Source organism: Pseudomassariella vexata (assembly GCF_002105095.1).
Source record: "Pseudomassariella vexata strain CBS 129021 chromosome Unknown BCR38scaffold_11, whole genome shotgun sequence".
NCBI classification, from domain to species: Eukaryota; Fungi; Ascomycota; class Sordariomycetes; order Amphisphaeriales; family Pseudomassariaceae; genus Pseudomassariella; species Pseudomassariella vexata.
Genome location: NW_024467966.1, coordinates 1863164 through 1879328, shown reverse-complemented (window position 1 = coordinate 1879328; position 16165 = coordinate 1863164). Strand labels below are relative to the sequence as shown.

Sequence of the window (16165 nt, the reverse complement as noted above, 5' to 3'; positions counted from 1 at the left end):
CGAATCTGCATGACAGCGGGCGGGGCCCGCAGATTTCGATGCCATAACCCCCTGTGGAACGGAGCTTCTGTCACTCGTCTCATATCGACTTCTTGACCAGTGCACGATAACCCTTTCCGTATACTTCAATGTATGCATGCGTCTCTCGCACTCTATCAGACAGCCCGGGCAATCGTACCCTCAAAGTATCTGGTTTACTTAACCACAACAACATTATAACAAAGCTGCCGCAAGAGAACTTGGACGCCTCGAAAATAGACGAAAGAGCCCCGGGCCAAGTTGGGAAAATTCAACAGGTATATGTGTGAGGCGAGTTTGATATGCTGATGCTTCTCAGTTCCAACTATCTCCAAAATTCCCCGTCGTAAAATTCTCGTGCAACCAATTTGACATAAAGCCTTCTCCAACCATGAGCCCCTATAACACCTGCAGACTCGTATTATTGACTGTAACGTCCGACGGCTATATCCAGCTCTCACGAATGATACACCTCCAACGTGTCAAGCATGACATCACCGCATGTATGATATCCCCTCATCCGTGGCAGCCGATATAAAATGCTGACAGCGATTAAAGAGAATACACACCCATGGACAATCTTGATATTGCAGTTAGCACCTGGCTCAGCCGGCTACATCAAAAGCTCTGGAAATCGCCGTGATATATTTCCTTTTCTTTCTCACCTAACCGTAGCCTAGTCCCCTCGCTGTCACAATGGTCGAATACGCAACCTACCCTAGCCTCCGCGACAAAGTTGTCCTCATCACCGGGGCCTCCGAAGGCATCGGGGCCGCAGCCGTTTCCCTCTTCTGTCGACAAGGATCCAAAGTCACCTTCCTCGACTTCTGTGAACCATCCGCCACCGCACTGATCTCCAGAATCCAAGAGGAAATCCCCGACGCGCCCCACCGACCAACTTTCATGCACTGCGACGTGACCGATCTCCCCCGCCTCAAAGAATGCGCCGAATCCGTCCTCGCCATGCACGGCACCGTCGACGTGCTGATCAACAACGCCGGCGCTGTTGTTGCCGGAAGCCGGGGGCCGACCGCGCACATCACGCCCGACTCGTTCGATTACGATATTGCCGTCAACTTGCGACATCAGGTTTTCTTAACGCAGTACGTTGTCCCTGCCATGCAAGCTCAAAAGTCGGGAAGTATCATTAACCTCGGCTCGACGACGTGGCGGATCCCCAATGTGAGGGTGCCTGTTTACACGACGGCCAAAGCGGCGACCTTGGGATTGACCAGGACGCATAGTCGGGAGTTTGGGACCGATGGGATTAGGGTGAATAGTGTGTTGCCCGGGGTGGTGGGCACGAAGAGGCAGGTGGATGAGATTATTACCGAGGAGTTTAGGAGGAATACGCTGCAGGCGCAGAGTTTGAAGCGGTTGATTGTGCCTGATGAGGTGGCGAGTTTGATTTTATTCTTGGCGGCGGATGATTCGAGTGCGATTACGGGGAGTAACTATGTTATTGATGGGGGTTGGGTTGGGGATCCGTGAGGAAAGGGGGTTCTGGAAAGGCATCACCGTAGGCTTGGATTAGGGGCTAACGTAAGTATGTACATTTGTTGGAAGAAATGGGCCTCGATGCTGTTACTTGGACATTACACGGCATGCCAGGTTGGGTTGGGGGAGGGTTGGATCTCGGGGATCTGTGGGGTGTGCAAGGAGATAGGGAGGGAGCTTCAGTCGGTCGGCATGGGAACCATGCGGTTATAGCTAATGGGCTTGGCGTTGGGACTTTTTGAACCAACCACACTCGTTGGTGAAACCTGCCTCTTGAATACTTCGAAACTCTTGAGCTTGGCTTTTTCAATTGTGATATGAAGCACCAAGACATATGACGATGATTGCGGTTGGTCTAGAGAGCTAACCTTGTGTTTATCACCCAATACCCAATATGCGTCATTGCCGAGTCTGTAAGACTGGGTACCAAGTACGACATAGTAAGTAGCCACTGCACGGATTTCAGCACATTTCGTTTTTGGAGAACTAGGTTTCCTCAGCCCAGCAGAGCAGTAGATGCAGCCGGACTAGGTTTACACGTATATGTGCGAGCAAATCGTCAGTGAGTAAGGAACGCTCGAGCTTTTCTTACAAATACGTAATTAGGCCACAAAATTAAGTTTTACAACCCTCTCGGATACGTTCTGCAAAGGGCTTGTTTCTGCCCAAGACTCACCAGCCACTGAGCACTCACTACAAGCCTACTCAAGCCCACGTAGTAAACCACCTGACCGCGTCAAAGAAAGCTGATTCCTTCCCATACTTCTGCTCCGGGTCCGACACGTTCGCCCTGACCCCAAACCCATGCGAAGTCCCACTGTACAGCGCCACCGAGTAGGGCAGCGTCGTGTTCAACAGCAAAGCCTCAATCTGGTGGCGTCTCTCCGGCGGCATCGCGCTGTCTGTCTCAGCAGCCGCAACGCTGGCCGGGCCGGCAATGGCCAAAATCTCGTCGTCCGTTAGCAGACTCGGGTGTGCGGCGAAGGCGACGTCGGCGCCTTTGCCTGGGGCGACAAAGCGGAAGGCGTAACGGCCGCCGAAGCAGTAGCCAGTCACCTGGATCTGTGTCAATCCCATTCTTGCAGGGTTTTTGGAGAAAGAGAACTTACGGCGATTTTCTTGACACCCACGGTCTCACGGAGGTACTTGATGGCCGTGGCGACAATGGGGTCCGTGACGTTGGGCCCATGGGCATTGACAAAGGCGGTGGTGTTGAATCCGGGGACGTTGATATCTCCTGGTGCTGGTGTGCCGTTGAACATGTCGGGTGCCACCGTCAGGAACCCGGCGCGGCCGAAGCTGTCTGCAAGCCTAGTAACTGTTAGTCTTGCATCGTGAGGCTGAATTGGGGACCGCATACAGCTTGTTCTGGGCCAACTGGATTCCAAAGACGTCTGTCAAGTACAGAACCGCCGTGTCAGACTTCTCGCCCGTGATGTACAAGTTTACTGTATTCATGTCAGTAGTGTGTCTGAAGTTAAAGTGTGATTTGGCGACAGATGTTTCTGCATGTCTTACCTCCATCATGGACTTCCTCCGTTCCAACCGGAGTCCCATCATGCGCAATGATGGACGTATTCGCAACGGGACAGCTCTCGGCACTACACTTTGCAGCGGAAGCAACGAGGGTCAGGCCCCAGAGGGCCACCGTGGAGGCAAAGGCGCGCATCGCAATATTGGTAAGTTCTATGGAACGAACGATGGTCGACAACGAGCTGTATCGAACGAAGAAGCCCAGACTTGCAAAGCCGTGTTCCCAAGTAACAGTCCGCCTTTATATGACTCGCGAACTTCGCAAAACGAAATGGCGCGCCAGTACATTTCCGGGTCCCAAGCCCGTGTTTGTTATTCCCCACAAATGCGTTGCATCCGGGTGCCAAGGGAATCCACGCTAGGCCAAAGCGATCCGGCTCGGCCGTTCGGTTCGGTCCCAAATCACGCGAATGACGCCTGTATTGGAATCCCCATATTGCGTGGGAGATTGGTCTGCTAGTACGGAAGATCGCAACCGAAAAGCAAGTTTAGCTATTCGTACGGATGGTCGTCCGGCCGGCTGTTGGGAGGCTGACCGGCGGAGAATTCCAGAATTGGCTTAGCTCGAATAGTATACAACATATAAGCAATACAGGCAAGAGAGCTAGCTGCATTTGCGGTGACGACGGGACGAACTCCCAGGAATCTGCAGCTACGGAAGGCGTTATCTGTGAGCAGGTGGCCCAAGCGCTGCGCCCAGCGCGCCAGGGGGCTCCGTAGGCACACGGGTACCTGTGTGGTTACCTAAATAGGCAAATCTCCTCCGTTGTCGGATATTATCATGCGTCGCATTATAATTAGGTGATTAAAGAAATTCGAAAGATGTATTGTTAGCTATAAAATTTTACTACTAGAGTATAGTCCTAGCCTATCGCTAGGCATTATATTACTAGTTAGTGCAAGTCCAAGAGACTGTGACAGGCTGTGCCTGAAATGGGATCCGGAGCTGCAAGAACCTTGCGTCCGGATCCACCAAAGGAACCATCGAGGGCATACAAAACATAGTCCGTGTTCCCGGGACAACTCGCATATTTTACTTTCCTCCTCAGTTAGATAATTAACAGTATTTGGCCATGTTGAGCTGTATAGTTTCGCAGTGAGCCCGTCACATAACCTCACGTCAATACATAGATAGAAGGAGGAGACGGTCTCTGTGACGGGCTCACTGCGAAACTATACAGCTCAACATGGCCAAATACTGTTAATTATCTAACTGAGGAGGAAAGTAAAATATGCGAGTTGTCCCGGGAACACGGACTATGTTTTGTATGCCCATATCAGGCACAGCCTGTCACAGGTTAGGGTTTTTGGGTGCTCGTTTTCGTTTTTTCCGGTTTCAGACGAATTATGTAAGCGTGTTCTTGAAGGGTATTTAAGACCTTCCGTACATAGTCGCTCTCTCGAGAAAAAAATAGAAAATCAAGCGGCCTTTTCCACAGTAATCTGAACCAATTTCTCTTTACTTGGACAGGCATTCAATGTCTGACGTACCTGTTGAGGTACTGTCACGGGGCTAGCCCACTTTGGGCTAATGTGGCACTCGGGCCACATTCAATCCAGCGGCTCTAACTGCGGGTGCCGCACTACAAGTTACGGCCCCTCCTCCTACAACCTGGGTGCTCGGGCCACATTCAACCTAGTGGCCCTAACTGCGGGTGCCGCACTATAAGTGGCGGCGCCCCTTTCTACGACCTAGATAGTGTCAGGTTACGGCCTGGACCGAAGGCGATAGTACAGAGTGAAGGGGAGAAATAGGCGTGTCCCCTTGGTGGTCACCTGGTGGTCACTGGTGGTCACTTGGTGATGGCAGGTAGGGGTGTCCACAGTAGTTCATTGATCTCTGCCCTCTCTATCTTCCTCCGTCTCGACTCCTTACTTATAGCCAGCCGAGGTTCTCTCTTGGATTCTGGATGTTTGCTTCCGTATGTCTGTGTTCCTCCGACTTCGGCCAATATCTCGGATAGCGGCTCCTTATCTGCAACCAAGCGATTCCCTATCCGCTGCAAACGGCTTCAACGGCTCTCATTCGCCACAAGCGGCTCTCTAGCCGCCACAAACGGCTTCCTACCTGGTGGAAGCCGGCCCGCCTCGGATGACACTTGTGGCTCTGACACGAAACCTCTAATAGTCTAGCTGCGTAAACCACTAAAGAGTCTGTAAGGGTTTGTGCTAGTAAGTAAGTCCTGCTGCGGAGTCCTCAAGCAATAATATCGGGGTCTGACGTATGGAGTAGAGTGCTTTGGGTAACTGAAGTATTCAAGTAGGGTAATCGGGAATAGAGTCGTTAAGGCAGTTTGCCTCACCAATGGGTTAGATTGATGGATATGTTGGACAACCAACATATCCAAGTGGGGATCAGTGAAGGAGAGATGGGTCTGTAAGGGACAGGACTCCCAGGCATTTCATAGATAGACAGTCTCTACTTCAGTGATCAATCTAAGCATCAATCTAACCCATTGGTGAGGCAAACTGCCTTGACGACTCTATTCCCGATTACCCTACTTGAATACTTCAGTTACCCAAAGCACTCTACTCCATACGTCAGACCCCGATATTATTGCTTGAGGACTCCGCAGCAGGACTTACTTACTAGCACAAACCCTTACAGACTCTTTAGTGGTTTACGCAGCTAGACTATTAGAGGTTTCGTTACATTGCCCATCTGTAAGGTGACAGCAAGCCTAGACTATCACGTCACATATGTCACGACCTGGGTTGCATCGCATTGGTAGAGACCTCGATTAGGTGCTATCGACGAAGATTCTACTCTAAGGAGCGAAGGAAAGAAGATGACAACTTAGGTTTGAGGGAGCGCGACTAAGTCATCCACGCTTGGCGGGGCTCCTACAAGGGTTATGATTGGCTTCCCATCTGACACTGCCATGGCAGGTGTTCCAGCTGTAAGTCACCTGGTTGTAGTGGGTCTGCGAGGGTTGACCTTCACAACATAGACCAAAAGATCTAGCAATTCTGTCACAAGTACGAGCATTATGTCCGGGCTCTCCGCAGATCCTACAGCGCCGTCGGCGTGGTTCGGCCGGTCTCGTACGACGACGACTTACACGTATATCATCCTCCTTCGAGATATGGGTTATATGCGCCCGTATTAGGTCTTCAATTTCTTTGCCGTACGACCTTTTCAAAGCCCTAAAACAGCCTACATCGAGAGTCTGGAGCTTATGTGACGAATGAGCAGGCATACTAAGTGTAATAATAGTAACGTGAATGTACACCGAGCTGGCCATGACACCGAGCTGGCCATGACACCGAGCTGGCCACTTTCATGCGCCGACGCGACCGGCCAACTTAATCTTTGATTTTCTCAACAACCAATTATGGCAAAGTCATACAACGAAGCAGACTTAATACTAGCCCTTCAAGCTCTCAAAAATGACCAAAAACTTAGTCTCTGACAAGCGGCAAAAACGTACCAAGTCCCCCGAAGCACCCTCCAAACGCGTAAAAACGGTGTACCTTTCCGACGCGATATTTTGCCTAATTCACGAACTATGACAGAATTAGAAGAGGAGGTAATTATCAAGCATATACTGGACTTAGATGCACGAGCGTTTCCGCCCCGGATTGCTGATGTGGAAGCAATGGCAAACCCGACCGTGGGTATCAAAGACGCCACAGAACCCGATAGAGGCTCATGCACAGTCTACTTTTTTGAAAAAGCGCATCTCCGAGAATCAGAATAGCTCTCCGACGAATATTTTCTCAGCTGTCGACCAGTTTGCGAAGGGAGCAAAAATGATAATGCACGAGCTCGCCCTCGTACGGGCCGAGTGCGCTGAGCTTCGAGAGGCAAATAAGATGCTAAGCCGGCGCCGGAGGACTAAAACAATGCAATTACGGGAAGGAGAATCACTTACTTTCCAAGAAGGACAGGACCTACGGGACTCTAGGGAGTTGGCGACACAGATACAGCAAGAAGAGCGCCGAAATGGTGGTCGCGCAAAGCGTGTTGAAACGCGCCCGAGGCGCTGTGGTATTTGCAACGGGACTGGGCATAATGCGCGAACTTGTAAGATCGCATTGCCATCTTCTGGAGAGGAAGATTCAGAGTAGTTTCAATTGATTTACGGCGTTGTGGTTTTACTATCGTAAAATTTCTATGCGAGGTTATGTAAGGGTGGCCAGCTCGGTGTCATGGCCAGCTCGGTGTACATTCACGTTATTATTATTATTAGTGGAGGTTCAGTAGAGCTTTAATCAACGGTTCCATCAGCCCACGAACAGGCGCCATTTGTACCCTCCCGACACGTTCCTCTCCACGCACAAATTCGCATCAACACCACGAAAAGACAGTTCACCACAGCAATTAAAGAATTTAAGAGTCGGCAGGTGCTTTCGCAGAGATCGTCAACCGCCACTGTTATGTCGTCACAGAAGCGCCAGGGCGAGGAGCTCGAGGGCGACATCACGTTCATTGCGACGCCCGCACCTGTGCCCTCAAAATTTGGGACGGGTGAGGACTGTGGCGTCCCAATCACCAATGTGAGCACCATTAAGCTCTCAGTTCCGCGTCAATTGATGTGAATCGACTATGTCGAAAATTTCACTCAAGCTGACGCCTATTGAAGTTCCCCGCCATCCATAATGCTCCCCTACCTGCCGAGGGTCCCGGCAATGAGTCCTTCTCGAACTACATCCTCGGGGCGCTGCTGTTGGCCATCCCGACCTTTGTCGCCCGCAGCCTCGGCGGCGGCTTCAAGACTACCGTCTTTTTCTTTTTGGTCTTCTTCGTGCCGATTCTGGTCGCCTTCTGGACTGTGACCTCGACCTACTCGCCGAACATCAACGACAAGGTTAAGCTCCCCGGTCGCCCCATTGAGCACTATATCACGTTCAAGAAGCAAGAAGACCGCCGGCGATGGATCGGCCGCAACAAGATACCAATGAAGACGTTTTACGAGATGTACTTCGACGGTGACGTCGAGTTCAATGGCGATTGCCTCGACATTATGGAGTTCCGCCATGACTGGGCTAACTTCGCCTTTACGTGGTCGGTCTTCCATTTCATCTTTTTCACTTTTGCCCCAGATGTGCTCTTCCATTCGCGCAAGCAGGACGAGGAGCAGATCCGCCCTAATTACGACCGCGGCAACGACCACTACTCGTGGTTTCTTGGCCCCCGTATGGTTTATACGAGCGGCATCTTCTCCGATCTCACACGCGAAGAGACGCTCGAGGAGATGCAGGACAACAAGATGGCCATCGTCTGTGAGAAGCTCGCTCTCAACGAGGGAGAATCACTTTTGGACATCGGTTGCGGCTGGGGCACCCTCGCCAAGTTCGCCAGCGTCAACTACGGCGCCCACGTCACGGGAGCTACCCTTGCCCGCAACCAGGCCGCCTGGGGTAACGACGCTCTCCGCCGCGCGGGCATCCCCGAGAGCCAAAGCAACCTTTTGTGTATGGACTACCGTGACATACCGGCGAGGAAATTCAACAAGATCTCTCAGCTCGAGATGGGTGAGCATGTGGGCATTCGCAGGCTTACAACGTTCTTCCGTCAGTGCTATGATATGCTCGAGGACGACGGCGCCATGTATGTCCAGCTCTCTGGTCTGCGTAAGGCATGGCAATATGAGGACTTCATCTGGGGCCTTTTCCTGAACAAATACATCTTCCCCGGCGCCGACGCCTCCACGCCGCTTGCCAACTACGTTGGCTGCCTTGAGAGCGCCGGATGGGAGATCAAGAGGTGATTACAGAAGCCACAAGACAAAACTCGTCGTGCTAACCCCGTCCCCAGCATCGACACGGTTGGCGTACACTACTCAGGCACCATCTGGCGCTGGTACCGCAACTGGCTCGGCAACGCGGATGTCATCAAGGCTAAGTATGGCCAGCGCTGGTACCGCATCTGGGAGCTCTTCCTGGCCTGGTCTACCATCGCCTCGCGCCAGGGCAGCGCCACCTGCTTCCAGATGGTCGTGGTGAAGAACCTGAATGCCACCCACCGCATCAACGGGTTTCCGTCCCAGTTTGGCCTCTCTGGCGCCCTTAACGCGAGTCGCGCTGCCGGGAAGGCGACCTTTCCGAAGTAAATTGTGTGCTTATCAAGGAAAAGTGCCGTTTTCTTTTGGGACTGTAATCTTCGCAATAGAACTGAAAGGGGGCACAGGAGATTAGAAATAGAAGGACGAAGAGGGCCTGTCATCTTCAATGTCAGCACCATCAACTACAACTCCATTATCCTCTTGCGTTTGTTGTGTTGGGCCCAAAACCTCTTGAGTATAACGAACTCCGCTGACTTTCCCTCCGCCTTATTATCTGAGAATCGTGCCGTCAAGCGTGCCAATCCACTTCTTCTTTACATTGTGGGCGACGTTTTAGAGTTTGTGCCACACATAAACTGCTGCTTGCTATTCGGATATTTATTTCGAAGCGCGTTCTCAAGCGCGTTCTCAAGCGCCTTGTCAAAGTCGATAAGGATGAACGTAAGGCGCGTCGGCAATTGAAGTCTTGAGCACAATCGCCTAGGCAATTGCACAACTATTCAAATTAAGCTCTTGCTTCGCCGCTTAACAAAGAATATGGACTGACTCTGGGTGTCTTCTGGAGGAAATAAAGGAATTGTTGGGTTGCATTCTGGTCACTAAAATGTTCGTGTCGAAACTCGGCTTGGAGGTTAATAATATCGTGAGTTTTGATTTGAACACCAGGGTTCTGGCGCTCAGTCTCTTCGGCGATATTGATGGCGTAGAGACTTGATCTCGTCGGTGAAATACTGAAGAGCTCCTCGTCAGTTCCCGCTAATGGCGGCATTACCAAAGGTGCAATGATTTTGCTGACTCTTGAGCGTGCCCGTGCCTTGAAATAGGTATAGGCACAGTGCCATCTGCCGCTGACCTTGCGATAAGTGAGGTTTATACCCCATTCAGTCCACGCCGTGTCCTCCTTGTGCTTCGCAGTTCGGCCTTGTTCGGCCCGAGCTCTTGTTTGTCACCTTTGTAGCAGCCGAACTTGAAGACAGCGAAGCCGCCGGGGACTTCTGGATTGGGGTTGTTGGAGTGAAAATTGCTGCAAGGGAAGCCGCTGGCTTTACAGGCGGCCTTGAGGTTGGTATTGGCAGATTTGAAGTCCGACCAGGATATCGCTAAAGGTATTGGACGAAGTGAGGCATCGTGGCGATGAGAAAGCAAAAATATGGGTGGTAATTCCAGGATAAAATACGCATGGATCAGGAGTTCGACAATGAATTTATTGAGAAACAGGTGGAAAATGGGTGATTATATTGTTGATCTCTTCAGGTACTTACGTTGCAACCTCCTCACAAACGTCATGTTGCGCTAGCAGCTCACTTGTTCCTAACTAGGGTGCCTTTGTTTTAGCCCCTTACCCTGTATGCGCCTTCCATGTTTGGTCAGGACGATGTGAGGGGTTGTAAGATAAGCACAGCCTACTACAACGTTTGAGGTGCGCTCAGACCCCCTGTGGTGCAAGTATAGATAGTCACGACAGCGCGCATATTCTACCACCACTAAACTTCCTATGCAAAGATATTGACCTCTGTCTTTGGTATACCAGTATCCCATTTCAGGGTACTATTCAAACCACTGAGAGGCAACATACTAGGGCTACCCTATACCCGGACTGGTTGTGTATCGTCAATGTCAAACTTCGTCGTGAGTCTTCGCCATCGATCACAGCTTCTTAATAATATCACACTTCGTTAGTTGAAAGCCTCTCACAAGCCTCTCACGATATGATCAGTAATCTTCATCTGAAGATCCCTGCCCCACAACTGGACAACCTTTCTTCCACTTTCTGATACGATCTCGCACGCGACCGCATTATTAGTACGTTATCTGTCCCGGGTTGGGTTCTTGCAGATGACAGATACTTATCTCCAGGCCAACATGTCTACCTTCAAGGGCATTGATTGCCTCCCTTTGGAGACGCAGCAGATGGTCCTCAGAGCCATGTCAGATATCAAGACGCTGGTTGTAACCATTCACGCCTCTCCTCTTATGCGCCGAGCCTTCGACAGTTACTCGAATCCGATTCTGGGCGAGGTTCTGGTGATGAACACCATGAAAAGTGCAGCCGACGTCTTCCCCCTCGCTGTCGCCCTTAACCACCTGACAACAAAGTTTTCTTCCAACCAGGCTGCATCCGACCCTCCAGGATACAACCAAAAGATCACCAACTTCTGCCGTAGCTACCTGAAAAACCTTCACACCTTCTCGATCGTTGACGCGGGTTTGTCCCTCAAAATGGCAATGAACATCGAGTCGACTTATCTCCGGATGGTCGACATCGCCCAACAGTTTGGAATGTACGTTTGCGACTGTGCGAAAATCGAGCGCGGGGTCTCCATTAGCGAAAGTCAGCGATTTCTCAAAGCTGTATACATCTACGAGCTTGCCCGAGTCCTCTTCCGCACCCGAATCATGAACGAAGATGGTACCGAATATTCCACTGCATTACACACGTTCTGGACGTCATTCGCGCCCTGGGAGGCCGCTCAGGTACAGGCATTTGAAAGGTTTCTCCAGAAACTCTTGGTGGACAAAGGTCAACGCTCATGCTAATATGAGTTTGCTGTACGAATGACTAACGAATGATAGTGTGTAACACCCCGATCCAACGCTTTGCCAGCGACATCATTGGCGATACGTTGGATGACCTGAAAGATCCGAACCTTGAGTCCATTGTCTACCTGTGCAATCGATACAACCTCATCATGCTGCCACTTCAGCACGGTGTTGACGTTGTCTATGGCCTGTTGCGTAGCGACGCAATCACTCCGGAGTTTCTTCAATCGTTGGTTCGCCTCGCGACCAATCCAGAGTTCTCGAATCTCCGAAAACATATGTTTTCACTCAACAACAGTGCAACACGCCGAGTTTGGTTCAAATATGGCGATGTCAACATGAAAGAAGCCTTGAAGATCGTTGCAAAATACCCATTTGATGAAGGCCCTCGAGACTTCTGGTTTTGGGCACAGATCTGGGCCGTAGATCAAGCTTCAACCCATTACAGAGTTCGACGTATCTGGTCCGGTCAATTTCTAACCATCGATGATATGGGTGCTTGCATTCACCCACACTCATTTTGGGATAGAGATCGCTTCGCAGATCTTGCATTGCCAACCATGGAGAAGTTGATTGATCACGCAAGGTCACTGGTTGCGATAAAACATTGAACAATCTCGAGATGAATGCTGCGAGTTCCACGTCTGGGAGGGTTCGCATGCTGCTAGAGGATCATATCCACGAGGTTTTGATGCCGATTTACCGACAAGTCCACTTCCCCCCAGTGGCAGTAACTGGCATTGACCCCTTTTTGCAACCCACCCCGATTTGCAAGCAGAATTGCATTGTCCACACAACCCTCTCAACTCCAACCTCCAATTCTCAACAACCATATGGTAAATCATGCTCGAGCCACGTATTGTGCGCGCCAGGCAAGGTTTCCATAGTGGCCGTCAGCCAATACGGCATACAGCCATCGACGCCGTCCAGGCGTCTCAAACATGGCCAATCGCACGGCATCGGCACCACCTACCTGCAGAAGCTATTTCAGTGAAAGGAAAGGTTATCTTCAACTCGATTCTGTGTGAAGAACTATGTGGGCGCGTCCCTCCTAAAAAGTATGTTATCGACTTCGTCATACACGCCAGTCGGCTCTTGATGGATGAGGGCTTTCTATCGTGTGATTCTTAAATCCACACTGGAATCGGCCGTCGCCTCCAACCATGCAGCATGCGCACAACCAATTCCCAGAATATTTGCTACTTCAACGGCCTTGTACGATCCTCGGTAAATTCGATCGTACTGCATGTAATCGCAACTTGATAATAAAGTAGCCTGTTACTATATAACGGGGTTTTGCAGATTACCGTCTACAAATTTTGTAGACGATATCCTATTGATATATACGCTATAAATAGCAATGAACAAATCTAACCCAAATTTAGTATATTGTCAATGAAAGTGAAATAAATATCCTCTACACATCGTACATAACTAAACATCTCGTATCCTACACTCAACCTATTACACTAAACCCAACGCGTACGGACCAACGACACCTTAACCAAACTACCTCCGTCATCTCAGCTTAAGCAACCACCACATCCGGCCCAGCACTGCACGACTCGGCACTCGAACAACATTGCTTCGTCCAGTCACTGAATCCGCCACCGCTCTTAGTCTTGAACCGACACTGATTCCATACGCTCTGGCCCGTTTTTTTGCCGTTCCAATCAGCCGTATCGGGTGAGTCAACCACGAGTGTACCCACCATGCCTGTCATGGAATGGAAATCGTTATGGCAGTGGAGAAACCATCTGAGAGTGTTAGATGGCGCGGATTCAGGAGAAAAGAGGGAGAAAAGAAAAGAAAATGGGCACTTACGCGCCAGGATTATCGGCCTTCATGGCGAAAATAGCATATGACCCCTGCCCAATCCAGGAAGTATCGCGGCGGAGGGGAAGCGAGGGCATGTTGTACGCATTATCCTTAATCTTCTGCTCATCCGGCAAGCCCGCTACACTTTGCCTATTCTGACCATTTTGACCTGTTTCACGATATAAAACTACCAACATCGTCAGCACTTGCATCCAACTTCCCTAGATATATCATCAAAGAGGGGAGCGAAGGGAGCGAGAAAGAAATGACATACCCTGGAAATCATATCCATGCAAATGAAACGGATGTGCCCCAGGCGCCGACTGCACCACCAAGAACACATTCGTTCCCTTCCTCACATTCCACGTATTATTCGCACCATAATACTGCTCCAACGACTGTCCCATCCCAGGTTTTGGCACCAACTGCGCACTTGAGCACGCAGTCGGATCGGGCTGGTTCTGCCTTAGGAGAATCGGAATCTGAGGCTCCATGAAAACACCGTTATTCAAGTTCCCAAACTTATTCTGACCCTGCTGTGCGGTAAGTCGGAGCGTGATGATAACGGAGTCGTCGTCGTTGCCGTATAACACCCGGGGCTGCTCGTCTTGGGGGAGGAGTTTGCCGTTGATTTCCCAGTCGTCGGTTAGACGGTATGAGAGGTCCGTGGCGTGGGAGGGCAGGTTGTTGAGGCCTGATTGCGTGGTGTAGCAGGGTTTGTTAGAGTCGGTGCAGTAGATGTCGGGTTTGAAGAAGGAGGTTGGGATTTCAGAGCCGAGATCGAATTTCGCGGTTGCTATTAGGGCGTAGTTGTATTGGATGGTTCCGGACCCGCTGCCTCCACCGGCTTGTCTAATTCTTTGCCCAACACCACTGTTGCTTTCACTGCTACCTTCAATGGTCCTCAGCTCCTGGCAGCTGTTGATCGAATATTGGCGTGGATCGATGACAGCGTGAAGAAGAAAGCTCCTCGGGTTGCTAACCAAAACACTATATCGCTGTCCGGGATGAAGCTCAAGAGACTTGGCCTTTGATAAGTTCTTCTTCAATGGCACACCGTCGACCTCGATGACCTCCATTTCTATATCGGGATCGTTTGAGAAGACGAGGAACTGAGACCCTGCCGACATGTTGACAATGCGCACACGAGCCTTGCCAGATCCAAGGCTTTTCGCATTATAAGTGGTGGTGCCACTGAGGTCGTCGCGAACCACGGCGCCTGGATACGAGCTGAGTTAGTGATAGGGGCTAAGCTTAAGAGGCGCCGCTTGCGAACGAGATGAAACATACCATCTGGTGGCACTTCCAGTCCGCATACGTCATTACCACGTCCCGACACACAGCAAGCGCCGGTCTTGAATTTGGCCTCAATGTCTGCCATCGACAATGACCACTATAGTAAGTTAGCAGGTAGGCAGGGTTACGTGCCTTTATCAAACTTACATTGTCGCTGACATCCATTACAAAGTCATGCTTTGGGTCGTAGCCATAGAAAGCCGACTCATCTTTCGACTTGACGATCAACGGCGACCTCAAGCCCAGTGGGTATTGTCTATTTTGTCAGTCCAATGACTGAATGAGCAGGACGGATGGTGCTGGGTCTTAACTTACCCAATCTTGTGACTATGAACCCAGAAAGTGCCGGTCTGGCTGGTAGGCCAGGTGTATCTACACGATATCAGCCCCGGTCCCGAGTCAGCATAGGCATATTCGCTTTACTACTCACGTCTGCGAGCTGCCCATCGGGATAGAGCTACCTCCTCATTAGCACATGCTCAAACCTGAGGTACAACATCACTACTTACCATTGCGTAACCCCAGTCGAGCCATCCTCCGCGTTGTTATTGAACTGATGAAACCCATGCGCATGTAATGACACACCCTCTTTCACCCCGTTCTTAGCATCATTGTTGACCGTGAGGATGATCCTGTCATTGACATCGACCTCGATGGTCTCCGGCGGCCACCGGTTATTGATAAGGATGACTTCTTTGTCCGTCGTTCCCGGTAGCGTCGAGTACGTCAGGTTCCAGGTGAAGTGCCTGTCTGCTGCGATGACGCGGGATATTAATGCTGAGCCAGCGACGAGGAGAGCGGTGTCGGTGACCTTCATGGTGGCTGAGTGGGTATGCGCTTTAGCGAATGGCTTGGAATGGGATGAGAGATGCTGATGATGGTTGCCATTCAGGAAAGACTCAGCTTATATATTTATCTGTATGTGTGCGTCTTATACCAATCTCTTGGCAAAGGAAAGCTTCCCGTCAAGAGAGTTGCGGGATCATAATCATCGCCACTTTTCTCCTTCGGAAAACAAGGGAAGTCCTTCTGCCGGGGAAAGAAAACCTTGATTCAGATCTCTGGTTCCTGAAATTCTAAGCCCCAGGGTATGAGATAAGACGGAGAATCAGAAGGTGCATGGCAAACGTGGCATTGCGATATGGTGGCTACAACGGCGAGCCTTGGTTCAAGACTCGAGAGTCTGGTTTCCCGTAAGCGGGGAATTCCCCTTCAGGATGGATTCCAACATCTGGCAAACCTCACCAATCCTGACTCTTGGCTATGAGAAGCCAATGAAATATCAGCTTGGCTAAGTAAGTGTCCCGTTAAAGCAACTTCTGGGTGACGGGCCTAGCTGTAAAAGGCCAGAACAATCTGTGCATTTTGACACTTTAGGACTTGGGGCGAACATCCGTTGAACATGCAGTCGAACCTTCTTTCGGCAGGGTGTAAGAAAGCTTAAACAGCACGAG

At 50.7% G+C, this 16165-nt stretch overlaps 6 protein-coding genes across 6 annotated transcripts; 3 read left to right on the top strand and 3 right to left on the bottom strand.

The window, feature by feature from the left end:
• Positions 1-714: 714 nt before the first annotated feature.
• Positions 715-1509, top strand: BCR38DRAFT_412090 (3-oxoacyl-reductase; the record flags this gene model as incomplete). Its single annotated transcript, XM_040858645.1, has 1 exon — positions 715-1509. One exon carries the CDS (start codon positions 715-717, stop codon positions 1507-1509), a length of 795 nt encoding a protein of 264 aa, XP_040713219.1.
• BCR38DRAFT_50241 (uncharacterized protein) lies at positions 1267-2034 on the bottom strand. The gene is made up of 2 exons (XM_040864859.1): positions 1503-2034; positions 1267-1276 (listed from the first exon to the last, which is right to left on the bottom strand). The coding sequence occupies exon 1, from the start codon at positions 1847-1849 to the stop codon at positions 1556-1558; it is 294 nt and encodes a 97-aa protein (XP_040713218.1). The 5' UTR covers positions 1850-2034; the 3' UTR covers positions 1267-1276; positions 1503-1555.
• A 186-nt stretch (positions 2035-2220) lies between these two features.
• Positions 2221-3184, bottom strand: BCR38DRAFT_349840 (dienelactone hydrolase; the record flags this gene model as incomplete). Its single annotated transcript, XM_040856520.1, has 4 exons — positions 2221-2571; positions 2625-2826; positions 2876-2963; positions 3034-3184. 4 exons carry the CDS (start codon positions 3182-3184, stop codon positions 2221-2223), a joined length of 792 nt encoding a protein of 263 aa, XP_040713217.1.
• Positions 3185-7264: 4080 nt separating this feature from the next.
• On the top strand, positions 7265-9515 carry BCR38DRAFT_50146 (cyclopropane-fatty-acyl-phospholipid synthase). The gene is made up of 3 exons (XM_040864841.1): positions 7265-7548; positions 7635-8758; positions 8810-9515. The coding sequence occupies exons 1-3, from the start codon at positions 7429-7431 to the stop codon at positions 9102-9104; spliced, it is 1539 nt and encodes a 512-aa protein (XP_040713216.1). The 5' UTR covers positions 7265-7428; the 3' UTR covers positions 9105-9515.
• A 1033-nt stretch (positions 9516-10548) lies between these two features.
• BCR38DRAFT_50114 (uncharacterized protein) lies at positions 10549-11687 on the top strand. Its single transcript, XM_040864830.1, has 2 exons — positions 10549-10859; positions 10914-11687. Exon 2 carries the CDS (start codon positions 10920-10922, stop codon positions 11592-11594), a length of 675 nt encoding a protein of 224 aa, XP_040713215.1. The 5' UTR covers positions 10549-10859; positions 10914-10919; the 3' UTR covers positions 11595-11687.
• Positions 11688-13011: 1324 nt separating this feature from the next.
• BCR38DRAFT_526490 (multicopper oxidase-domain-containing protein) lies at positions 13012-15528 on the bottom strand (the record flags this gene model as incomplete). Its single annotated transcript, XM_040865355.1, has 8 exons — positions 13012-13354; positions 13422-13602; positions 13690-14634; positions 14706-14808; positions 14859-14967; positions 15027-15083; positions 15142-15168; positions 15221-15528. The coding sequence occupies 8 exons, from the start codon at positions 15526-15528 to the stop codon at positions 13126-13128; spliced, it is 1959 nt and encodes a 652-aa protein (XP_040713214.1). The 3' UTR covers positions 13012-13125.
• Positions 15529-16165: the final 637 nt, after the last annotated feature.